The following is a 12,989-nucleotide window of genomic DNA, read 5'->3' on the forward strand; positions in this document are numbered from 1 at the left end:
AAATCCAACCAGTAACAAGATTGTCTATCAGTCTTGGTCTGCTTGAATAGCAACAATCAAAATGAGTGCATTACCCCAAATTAATTTTTTATTCCAAATGCTGCCAATGGAAATTTCGGAAAGAACATGGAAGAAATGGCAATCTGTAATCAGTAAATTTATATGGAGTGGAAAAAGACCAAGAATTACTTTTAAGATATTGCAAGATGAGCAGAAGAGAGGGGGGCAAAGCGTACCCAATCTAAAATTATACCATCATGCAGCAGCGTTGACATATATAGCAGATTGGATACGAGAATCGTCATTGAGAGAACTGTTATTTGAAAAGGAAGCTGTAGGGGGCAGCTTTCATGAGAAACTGTGGCTATTAGAAAAACAAAGAAAAGTATCGAATTCATGGGTTGGACTGTTGAAGGTGTGGGTAAAGTATAAAGGAAGACTGTCTCCAACTCCATCCATATTAAAATCCCCAATTGAAGCATATTTCAGCAAAGCTCAACAAAAAAGGATAACCTGTCTTAGTTACAAAGAGCTGTTAGCTGAAAGTGGCAAGCTCAAAGAGAGACAAGTATTAGAAAAAGAAGGTGTGGAAATCTGCTGGTTAGAATATAATCAATTGTTATCTAGATTCAAAGCTGAATTCAACCAACCTCTAGCTCTAAGGGCTTCTATACCAGAATTTGAAAATGTATTGATTCAACAGAAGCCACACCTACAAGGACAAATATACAAAGTGTTATTAAAATATGAGACAGAGATGGAGCAGATTAAACCATGTATGATTAAATGGATGCAAAATATAGAGATGAATGTGACAATTGAACAATGGGAATATTTATGGTCTAGAATTCCCAAGTTAACTAATAGCCAAATTCTCAGAGAAAACTGGTATAAAATGTTTTATAGGTCGTATGTAACACCAAAAGTGATTGCTAAAATTTCAAAAGATGGTAGCAACAAAGATTGTAATAACAAATGTTGGAAATATTTAGATAAAGTGGGTTCTTTTATCATATGTGGTAAAATGTGATAAAGTATATAAATTTTGGGCCAAAGTTCACACTATCATGCAGAAAATGTGGGGTCTGTGTTTTCCAATGAAACCAGAGTATATGTTATTAAGTTTACCGCTATAGTGCCTCCAGACATGCACCAGAGGACTATTCTTTTAGGTGACGACAGCCACCAGATTAGTAATGGCAAGAAAATGGAAGGCACAAGAACTACCATCGATAGAAGATTGGCTGAACAAATTGGTAGGCTTGGCCAAAATGGCAAAACTGACATTGATGCTCAACAGGAAAACTGAAGAAACCTTTCAAGAACAATGGGGCCCCTATCTGAACTATTTAAACAGATAGTTAAAACCGAATACAAGGTTATCTTCTAATACATTGTTATTATAATGTGTATAAGTAGTATGACGATTAATTTTAACAATTCTATTTCTTTCTCTTACCTTCTGAAAAATAAAAATCTGTAATAAAAAAAAGATTGTATATCAGTCTGAAAAATAGAATAGGATTTAGATCTCATTATTGCATCCAGAATATTACTTACCCGTGCCATTTCTAGTTGTATATGCAAACAGCAAAATTGATTTATTTAGATCTAGGCGCATGATAAATTCATGTTGGCAGTGCATGGGATTTCCATATCATTTCCAATGTCTTTTCCAAGTTATTCGTAATGTCCTTGTTAACTTTTCAAATAGTTCTTTCCTGCAACAAGATAGATATTTGATCCATTTTCAAACCATTTAACCATCAAGTCCTTAGTAACAGAGATGCTTACCAGGGTAGTACTGAATAAGAACTGTTTCCCTCAGAATGAGTAATGCTTCCAAAGCATCAAAACCGTATTTATTTTTGTGATTCTGTTCTGCCCTTACTTGCACTCATGAACATTTCATAGGAGCAACATACCCTTATGTACTAAAAAGCTTTCTCTGTTTTACTGACAGCCAGTCTTTTTGGAAGGGCAACATGACCTTCCTTATTTTTTCCTGTCTTCATTACATGATTAAACTCTATAATGGAGATTACAATAGTTTATGAGTTTGCTGTCTTTCCTAGTCAGAGGTGTTTTCAATCAGTTCTGTATACTGTATATGTAGTGAGAGTTTGTTGAGTGTCTTATCTGGAAATTGTACAAGTAATGCATTTCAATGAGTGAAGGCCAATGCAACTAAGACCTCTCACAACTAAGGTTTAAATAATCTTTGGGCCTCAATAGCCAATGTAAAATAGGTTTTCCATTTTTATTATAGAGCCGTTTAAAGTGGAAATCTTCACATGGAAAATGTGTTTAGACTTATCTTGACTCATTGACATTCATCTCCAAGTAAAACACTGAACAAGTAACTATTTTCATAAACAAACAAGTGGAGAAATTGGGCAGGGAGGATAAGGTCTAAATTTGCTGGGAAGTATATTGATGTCATTCAGTCCCCCATATTTGCTCCTGCTGGAACATTGAGGCTGGCTGGGAACATTAATGCAGAGATGATTCAGTACCTTCCCTCATACACAAACAGAACTATTTTTTTTTTTTTGTAATGTTAACTAGAGACAGAAATGACTGGGACCAGGGATCACCAGCTGCTTGGGGGTGGCAGAGTATAGTGCTTTTTGGGGGATATAGGCAGAGAGACAGTCTCTCAGGTAAGCTGGGGCCAGACCACATATGGCCTTGAAGGTAAGAAACAAAACCTTAAGCTTGATCTGGAATTCAATTGGGAGCCAGCTGAGTTGTTGAAGTATAGGCTGGATGTGGGTTCTCCATGATGTATTGGTGAGGATCCTGGCCATGGCATTCTAAACTGTTGTTTCTGAAATGTTGTTTCTTTGGAGTGTGCTTAAAAAGGAATGGTAGCCTATGCCTTATCAGATTCAGGGTTTAGAATGCATTGTAGTATCAGTAGAAAATATTTAATTTCCCAGCAATTAGTGGTAGTCAAACTGCGGCCCTCCAGATGTCCATGGACTACAATTCCCAGGAGCCCCCTGCCAGCAAATGCTGGCAGGGGGCTCCTGGGAATTGTAGTCCATGGACATCTGGAGGGCCGCAGTTTGACTACCCCTGGTTTAAAGGTTTGAGTCCTATCTAGGAGGTAAGTATCAGAAGGTACTGCTGAAGAAAACCTATGATCACTGCATGTAAGGATTTGTGAGGCCCATAGCACGCGCCAGTTTAAGGATGTGCAGGACCTAGCAGATTAAGCAGAGTATAATTATGGCAGGAGTAGCCAGACCACCCACAGAAGGATCACTCACAGTAGAAAGGGGTGTTACTCCAAGTGTCTATAAAGAGGGAAAAGGGCGGAGGACCTTGATCTATGGTGGGGGAGGCACTGTTCAGGGCCCTTAGAATGTGTTACATGGATAAACTGGCCATAGTAGAAAGGCAGACCAGGAACTTGAGTTCTCTCCTCATTTGGGTGAGGCTGTACTCCCCTTGAAAAACCAGGTTTGCAGCTTGAGAGTGCTGCTTGACAACACAGTTTCCTTAGAAAATCAGATGATTGCAGGATTGCTTCTGCTCAGCTTTGGCTGCTGAATCAGCTGCAGCTTTTATTGATTCAGTTAGATTTAGCCATATTGATCAATGCCTTAGTTATACCTAGGTTGGATCATTGCCATCTGCTCAACTGGGGCTACTCTTGAAGAGCATATAAAAGCTGCAGCTAATACATAATGCTGTGGCTATTCTGCCAGATACTGGGTGGATGTGACCTCAATACTGCAGCAATTATACTGGCTACTGGTCCACTCCCAAGCCCTATTCAAGGTACTAGTTTTACCCTTTAAAGTTCTACATTGCTTGGGACTGAGGTATCTCAAAGCTTATCTTCTCCCATACATTACTACACAGGAATTAGGTTCACAGGAAGAGAACCTCCAGACTGTCCCACCAATCAAATCATGTATGGGGCACACAAGTGATGGTTTTTTTCAGTAACAGCTCCAAGAACAGTCTCTTTAGTGAGGTGAAGAAAGCAAGTTGATGATGGCAACCCCGTTCAGGATTTGTTGAATAGATGAACCAGAGCCAGAATGAGTCCAGAGTGATAACTCATTTTTAACAACAATTGTCTTCAGCAGTGACTCTGGATACATAAACAGAACAGCGAATTCACCAATTATTTTTGGTGTAAACTTCTAATAATATCAGCAGGCTCAATCTATTATGTTGAATGGGAATCAAGTGGTGAAATAACCTACAGAAACATCCCCAAACAAGCTGTCAATGGCAACCCCAATCAGGATTTACTGAATAGATGAACCAGAGCCAGAACGAGCCCTGGAGTGATACAACTCATTTTTAACAACAGTTGTCTTCATCAGTGACTCTGGGTACCATAAAAAGAACAGTGAATTCACCAATTATTTTCTAATCTAACTAATAATATCAGTAGACCCCCAAAGTTCCATCCACTATGTTGAATGGGGATCAAGTAGTGAAATCACCTACAGAAACATCTGGGGTTTGGCTGACGAGACCTTCTCAGTGAGATGAGCCTGCCCAGCGCTTCAATCTTCATGAGGCAATTGAAGACAGTTTTATTTAAGACTGCATTTGATTAATTTAATTTTCATTTACTAGCAGTCCTAACTGGAGATTTTAAATTATGGTATCTTATTTGTCTTTTATAACTAGAGGCAAAGCCCATTGTACCTAGGAATACAACAGGTGCTAGGATGCATACCTGCACTGCGACATTCCTGTGGGCTGGCTATAGGGCAAATGCTCCTGCCCACTCTTGGACTCTTCAGGTCCCCCCTCCAAACCCCAAGGAACATTCCTGACCCAGGGGTCACTAACCTCCAGTTGCAGCTTAGAAATCTCCTGGAATTGGACTATAGAGATCAGCTTCCCAGGGAAAAATGGCTGTTTTGTAGGGGGGACTCTACAGCGACAACTCCAGGCTCCTGGAGATGAAAGGGCTTGCTTGGGTGGGGGAACTCTGTGGGAGAGAGGTTGCAAGATGGGAGAGGTTGCAACCTGGGGACTTGCTGGAATTGCAGGTCATTTCCAGGCAACAGAGATCAGTCCCCCAGGAGAAAAGCCCTGGCTTTGGATCCCATGGAGGTGCAGGGATGCCAGGCTCCAGGTGGGAAACAAAGAGAAATGCTGAGTGGCAGTAATTGCTAATAACAATGATCAAATAATTCTCAGTTTTTTCCTTTAATTAAATATTTATTTGATAGCAAAATTTGCTTAAAGGACTAAACATCTTTCAATCAGTATTTTCTTCACTTCAATTCAATATCAGAGTAAATGAAAAACAAGTGTATGTTACAATGGAAGAAGTGACCCCTTTACTAAAGAGCTGTTGCCTATGTCAGGGGTAGTCAACCCGTGGTCCTCCAGATGTTCATGGACTACAATTCCCATGAACCCCTGCCAGCAAACACTGGCAAGGGCTCATGGTAATTATAGTCCATGAACATCTGGAGGACCACAGGTTGACTACCCCTGGCCTATGTGATATCCTGGACCTGTAATACTGGTGATATTATATGATGTTATATTAAGACTATAATTGCAACCACGAAGAAACACTAGAAAGCGGGATTGAATTCCTGGGACCCCGTTCTGGTTGCAAAATTATTCATGATTGCATTTAATAAATTTCAAGAAGTTTGCTTTGGGTGTATGTTACAATAAAACATGAAAAAAATGGTTGGCAAAGAACTTACAGAGGGTTTCTCAATTACTGCCTCTGTCAGCTTTTTTACCATTGATAAAGCCCTGAAATATTCTTCAGGCTTTGAGAAACTCTATAAGTGGGATCTCCAGATACTAACTAGAGGCTAGCATCCCTGCCACTAGTCAGGGGTGCCAGGCTCCAGGAGGGACCTGGAGAACCCCCAGAATGAAAGCTCCTCTCCAGACTGCAGAGATCAGTTCCCCTGGAGGAAAGGGCTGCTTAGGATGGGGACAAAGGGCTGTGTTGCAGTATCCTCAGCACAGGCATGCATGCATGCACACAGAGAACACAGAAGACGAAAGCATTCTTCCTTTCTCAAATTGCAATTAACCACATAATCACCTCTCCATGTAGGAAGAGTGTCTCCCTTCTTAGATTGCTCTGAGAAGCCAAAGCCAGAAGGTCCAAATTTAAAGGAACAGTATCCCATAACATTAAATGAGAAAGTCAAAAAAGACTTATACCATCTACCTGCAACAGCTTCTTTCTGCCTGTGCTCTAGCTACATCTCTTTTAGGCAATGGCAATTTGTACAGCTTGGTGTAGTTGTTAAGAGGAGCAGCTTCTAATGTGGTGAGGTGGATTTGATTCCCTGCTCCTCCAGATGCTGGGTAACCTTGGGCTAGTCACAGTCCTGTTAGAAAGTACACTCACAGAATAGTTTCTCTCAGAGCTTTCTCAGCCTCATCTACCTCGCAGGGTTTCTGTTGTGAGAGGAAGGGAAGACTATTATAAGACACTCAGACTCCTTTGGACAGTGAAAAGCAGGGTATAAATAACAATTCTACTTCTATTGGGAAGGTGCTATTGGAAGCACCATGTTCCCATGGTGCTTATGTGCCCTGTCTACACTTTCCCCATGTTCCATGCCATTGGTCTCAATTTTGCTTTGTGATGGTCTTGGGAAAGACTGCAGAAATACCAAGGTGGTATCCATATGGAAAGGGAAAGTCTATATCTTCCCTATCCCACCCACATCAACATTATTCTTCCTGCTGCAATTGCCTGAGATGATTACCATCAAAGCATTCCTTTCTTTTCAGATTGCAAATTGCAAACCTCACATGACTTACTCATCAGTAAACTTTCCCCAGGCAGAGCCTTTTCCTGGTTGTCCTGGGTCCCAGAGGGCCAGTAGGGGAGCATTTCTGGGCATCCCACAGCCCCCCCCCCTCCAGATGGTGCACAGAGGCTGCATCAGGAAGTGGCTCACTCCCCCACCCCATTTCCTCCAAGTTGAAAGTTGCCAGGGCATCTTACTGGCAGAAAGGCAGCTCTTCTTCCACCCAGCAACCTTAGGTGTTCCTGACTGAGGTCATAATTTACTCATGAGTAAACATTCCCAGGGTAGAGGCTATTCCTGGCTGTTTGCATGAAATCTGACCTAACTGGTCCTAACTGACAAAGTGTGATTTGAACTGATTTGCCTTTATTTGCAGCTTTCAATTTGAACTGATTGGCCCTCACTCATGAGTAAACATTCCCCAGGCAGAACTCTTAACCACTACACCAAGCTTTGGGCTTTGGCAGCCAAAGAGGCCAGTCTCTCCCGGTGCAGCCAGCCCCGCACTGCGGGGCGTGGAGGCATGGCGCACACACACGTAGGTGCTGAACTCCGGACATCCACACCTCCCACCCCCCATGGTGCACAATTTCACATATTTTTATGACAGCTGCATGTGAGCTTCTCACCCACACACTAAGAATTCACATCTGGATGTATCAATGAATTAGATACAAACATGCTGGAGAAGTCTATCAATAATATACCTATGGTAGTTTTGCTTTAAAAAACATTCCTGTTTTTAAAACTGCAAGTATTCCATGGTTTGATAGGAAATAATATGTGATAGCAATGTTCCACAACTGGCTGTTTAAGATTTGTTCCCTCCTCCTTTCTGTCCTTGTTTTCCTACCTTACAGGAGGCTTTATCCATGCTGACCAGCCATGGCTGTTTTCTCTGGTGATTCATTTGAAGATTAAGCTACTGATTCTGTATATGGAACGAATTAATGCTTTCCCCTCAAAGGTCTTAGAGGGAAGATTCCACCGTATCCCATACCACGCGAGACTCTGTCCGTGTGATTCTGGCTGCCCTGACTCTGTCTCACAGCTCAAGGTTGCTTCTTAATGCATGCCCCTCCTCACAGCTGTCTGGCCTTGTTCCTGGCTCTGCTGGAGCAATCTGCCTGGGTCCCAGCCACCTTCCTTTCCTGGCCTTCCTTGCATGTGTGAGTCTGAATGCAGCTTGAGCAGACAGGGTGGGGAATGGGTGCTGGCTCCCAATAGGTCTAAATTGCAACATCAATGTGGCTGAAGACGTTTTTAAATGTAATAAAACAGTCTGAAATTGTTCATTTTTATGGGGGAAGTTACTACTTAGAAGAGAAGATGTACTTAAATGAATCATTTCCCAGAAGATTTTGTTGAAAGATCTCTTCCATTTTCTCTTCCCATTTTCCTGAATGCTGTTTCACTTATCATTATATTTTACCAGCATCTGTACAAAGTAAATTTATTTATTAATTATCCACAGGTTCTGCCAGAGGTTGCAATGGGTTAACTTTTTATTTTATTTGTTGAATTTGTATGCTGCCGTTCTTGGCCAGCATCACAACATCTATCTTATGCAGACATCTAAAATCAAAAGTAGAAGCATGCAAGGCTTCCAACATATCATAAGATGCATAGGTTGCAGGTGCTAATTTTTGGATGTGCTAAGGGGAAAAGAAACATTTCCAGTTTTGATTTATTTCGTATTTCACAGCCTTTGAAATTGAACCAGTAAATATAAGCATGTATCTTTCAGTTGCTGCTGTGTTTTTGTTTTGTTTTGTTCTGGTGGTGGTAGTACTAGGAAATACTCATAATGAGTGGGACAATGTATGTTTTTATGGATTACTATGTCCATAATATTATTTATGTGTTTGTTTGTTTGTTTATTTACCACCCTTCCCTTGTGGTTCAGGACAGTTTAAATACATCATGATGGTGCCCAGTAATGTTTTTATGGTACCCCAAATCTAAGCCTGGACTTGCCTTCTGACTATGCCTTTCTCCATCATTGCCTGGTTCCCTGCCTTGTTCTTTTCTGTGCCAGAGCTCTGTCTGTTTGTGCTCACTTTCTCAACTAATACGAACTGAAACAGAAGAAAAGAAAGTGCAGGGGCCTAGTCTATAGTGACTTATGCGTCTATCAGATTTTTCCTGACTTTCAGATGCCTCCCTTCTTATGAACCAGGGACACCAATTTTTCAGTAGCCATATGCCTTCTTCTGAAGAGCTGGCTGTAAGAAATTTTCTTTTGTTCGCCTTATTGATGAAACTCTATGTTATTAAAAAACTTACAATTAAAATAAAATTGAGAGCAGCGTTGAAGGGAGAGGGTGAGTGGCATGCAATATCTCTGAGGTTTTTGTTGCCTGAAAATATCAGAACCAGTTTCTCAGACCACATATTAAGATATGGAAAACACAGATGCTTCTTTAAAGGGAAAACTTGTTACACTCTAATCTGGCTTCCATTATCCATCACTATCTGTAATGTAGATTCTACATAATTCGAGTCGAGCGGCTGCTAAAGTGGTGGCCTTTTTTGATACATCAAGGATAGATAGATGTAGATATATACTTCTAAAAATATAACACAGCATTGCCTAAGAAGTCACCGTCAATTTGGCCATCTGCTTTCACAAATGTTCCCAAATCAGTTCAGACAAGAGTAAAAGGTGTCTGTCCATGTGGTTGTCCTGATATCATGCTTCTGTTCCATGCAAGCAACAAATGTTTACTTGCGAGATACACTGTTTGCATATGTAATTAATGCATCGGGATAAAACATGTAGATGGAAATTTTTGCATGGAATTGGACCGGCACAGCTGGAGCAGCCCTTGCAGTGACAAAGGATCCTTAACGAATCTCCAAGTTCTAACATGCTTACTTCTTAATCAACAAGCACCTAATTTGATGAGTTTGGAAACCCCAGATTTTGCACAGTTGCAATATTGTAAGATTTAACTGCTAATGGGAAAAATAGTTACTTATAAGGAGGAAAATATCTGCTGCTGCTATCAGGCAACCATTCTTAGGCAGACTTGGTAGATAAGGATAAAGTTATTTACTTTTACCATCTGAATATCCTTGGTCAGCACTAATCTTTTTATGCTTCCCATCTTTGCTTTTCACCCTTTTTGTCTGATGTGTTTGTGCGTGCCTTCTTCCTCTAAACATTCACTTCAAAGCTGATTTGAATTGGTGTTGTAGTTTTCTTTTCTGTAAAGTTTTGAAAGACAGAGAGCTTTTACAGAAAAAGTATTATATAGTTACTACAGAGCTGTCAGTTGGATTGTCCAGAGTACGTAAGTTTCAGTTTGTTATGGTTCTTCTGGTGTATAATTATTCATTGTCTAAGAAATAAACTCTCTGTAGATGAAACCACCCACATAAATTCATTACTGAGGCTAGTCACAGGAGGACTAAATGGCTACCAAGGGAATAACTGACCAGAGTTGAAAGGAAAAGTACAACAAATAGAAAGTCCAACTGTATTTGTTTTGGAGAGTGATTTGGATCCAACTTGAATAAAGCCCTAGAATTATTTAGCACATCTGCTTCATTTTTAACTATCTTCCAAGCTGAATTTGGAACAAATATATACTATTTGGATGTGGATGAAATGCTTGAAGAAAGCTCAGGAGTGAGTGTTGCACAATGCACAGAGTGTTCTAGATCTGAGCTGAAATCCCATATCCGTTGCAATTTTGCACCTCTAAACTAAGAGCACCATGTCTTATGAATATTAACTATCTATGCATCTAGTCAGTCTCTAGTATTTGATTGCACCCTGTGTCGACCAAGAAATAGAATATAAGATTAAGCTATATAGATAAAGGTTTAGATGGGAATAAGCACATTATTAATTCTCAATAGCTGCATTATTTATTGGGCCAATTTAATATCCACTCCAAAGATGTCTTTGAGTGCTTCCATATAAGTGAATGGTTGTAACGAAGAAAGTAAATGGCTACACTTGACACTTACAGTCAGGCTAAATCTGCCCTCTATCTCTGATAGTGTATGATCACACTGGCCTCTCCTTCTCTCTGATAGAAAAGATGGGCATTTTGTTAATTATTGTCTCACTGTGAACTTCCACTGTGAAAGGATCCGTGAGCCAAGACATAGTGGAAGCAAAGCACATAGATGCTATTATAATATCTAAATATTGCTAATTAAGGTGTCATTCAGAGTATTTTGGAAAATTTTGCCTGTTATAAAATAGACATTGTCACTGCCAGTATAATACCAGCAGTTAAACTTTCTTTAACTATCCTGATAAAAAATGGTTACAGTAGTGGAAACTTCCTATTATATGCTGGGACTTAAAGTGTAGAATTAAGAAGTCAATAATTAAACTTGCATAAAGAAGAGGACTTTTTAAAGAGTGTACATGCTGCAGCTATCATATATCTGGGAAATTCCCATCTACCAATTTCTCTAGGCAAAGCTGTGGAAAGATGTGTATGTGATGGAATTCATAGGAGGAAAAATAATGGTCCAAAAACAGTAATCTGCTTCATTTCTCCCTCCTGCTTTTATTTGTCAGCTTCCATCCATGGCCATAGCTGCTGTCTTCCAGAAAAGAGTCCAGAACCCATGTTTCTGACATTTCCTTGGGGAAAACAGCCAATGATACAATTATGTTGCTGATTATTTTCAGAACAAACAAAATTAGCTTTTGCGTGACTTAGAAATTCACAGCATAATTATGTTTATTCACAAGTAATTATCATAATTTCCTCTGTTGAATTATCATTGCAAAGTTAAAATTTTGCATAGAATAAGCACATCAAACAATTCAAAATCATTTTCTCCTCTTCCTGTTATTTTTGAGCAAGTCTAATCTAAGAATCCACAGTATATGTCCAGTGATAAATGAGTATGGAGAGAGCATCTAAATTTTCTACAGCTGATACATTTCACGATACAATCATTTAACATGCTTGCGTTCAAAAACGAGGAAGAAAATATTTCTGTCCATCCTATTTCTCACAAGACTGAGGCATATCTTCAGTTATACATTAACCTTGATTCTACTGTGGGTGCCTGTGATGAACAACGTATTTGAACACACGATGGGCACAGATTGCAATCCATCATTACATCCCAAACAAAAGTGATTTGAGCAACAGTTTACTAAAACGGGCTGGACAATACCATACCAAATAGCAGTTCATAGTGCCCATTACAGAAGTATTGGCATAGGTACTAGTACTAGGATATGTGAATAACTTTAGAGAACATAAACTGGCTGCCATAAAACGAAGGCTTGTATCAGTCAGGATAATCTATCCAAGGGAATAAAGATAGGTTTTATAAATTTCTCGGCAGTTCTGTAAGCAAATGGATAATTTTGTGACAAAGTATGGGAATAAAGTTCTTGAGCATCACTTCATTTGCCTGCAGCAGACAAAACCAAAAACAACGGTGGGCACAGGTATTCTATGCACATGATCTGAAAGCTCAATGTTTAGTCAACTCACCAGCCTGCACCGTCCCAGAACATGGCCAGAGAGCTCCTGATGCGGCTTGAAAGAGTCAGCACGGCATAGCAGTTGGACCTGAGAGCAGCAGGTTTGAATTCCTACCCTGCCATGGAGGCCTGCTGGGCGACAACCACCCTCTCCCAACCTAATCAATCCCACAGGGTTGTAGTGAAGAAGATATAATACCCACAAAACCTTCCCGCAGCTAAGCAAGGTTGGATCTGGTCCATCCCTGGACGCGAGGATAAGGCTGCAACATGCCATAGATTCGCATACCTGGCTGGGGACCTCCGGGCTGGCCAAAGCCATCTCCCCGCCCTTGCTGGGCGAAAGAGCACATTCGAGCTCGAGTTCGCTCAAGAGCCGTTTAGCGCTTGCCCCAAGTCCTCCGCAGGGGACAGGCGTGCTGAACAAAGCCGTCGGGGGTCCCAGTACCGCCCGGGGCCCGATGGCGTCCCCAGCTGAGCGAAGGCAGCCCACCCCCCGGCCGCCCTCCTGACACTCGGCAGGCATCCCGCCTCGCTGCGCCGAGGCTGCCGTCAGCAGGGCTGGCCGCTCCGTCCCCCGTCCCTGCGGCCTGGCCCCTGCAGCGACCCCGCTGTCCCCCGGCCTCCGCTCGCCCGGGCCAGGCGCCTCCTGCCTCCCCGACCTCCACGCCACCCGCGCCGTCAGTGGAGCCGCGCTGCATTCCCGCCCCGCTCTCCTCGACGGCTCCTCCAAGCGCGCAGTA

At 41.3% G+C, this 12,989-nt stretch overlaps 2 protein-coding genes across 4 annotated transcripts in view; both read right to left on the bottom strand.

The window, feature by feature from the left end:
- HRH1 (histamine receptor H1) overlaps window positions 1–12,989 on the bottom strand; it is a 63,825-nt gene that overhangs the window by 50,444 nt on the left and 392 nt on the right. The window contains exons 2-3 of one of the 3 annotated variants that reach the window (XM_077325689.1): window positions 9,836–9,986; window positions 1,561–1,721 (exon numbers count right to left, since the gene is read on the bottom strand). The exons of 1 other annotated variant lie outside the window; for it this stretch is intronic. The gene's annotated coding sequence lies outside the window, so the exon portion shown is untranslated. The remainder of the gene's footprint in view (window positions 1–1,560; window positions 1,722–9,835; window positions 9,987–12,989) is intronic. One more of the 3 variants, XM_077325690.1, reaches the window with a different exon arrangement.
- On the bottom strand, window positions 11,284–12,988 carry LOC143831999 (uncharacterized). Its single transcript, XM_077325692.1, has 3 exons — window positions 12,536–12,988; window positions 12,257–12,334; window positions 11,284–11,385 (listed from the first exon to the last, which is right to left on the bottom strand). Exons 1-3 carry the CDS (start codon window positions 12,770–12,772, stop codon window positions 11,290–11,292), a joined length of 411 nt encoding a protein of 136 aa, XP_077181807.1. The 5' UTR covers window positions 12,773–12,988; the 3' UTR covers window positions 11,284–11,289.

This window comes from Paroedura picta, chromosome 3, assembly GCF_049243985.1.
Source record: "Paroedura picta isolate Pp20150507F chromosome 3, Ppicta_v3.0, whole genome shotgun sequence".
In the NCBI taxonomy this organism is placed as follows: Eukaryota; Metazoa; Chordata; class Lepidosauria; order Squamata; family Gekkonidae; genus Paroedura; species Paroedura picta.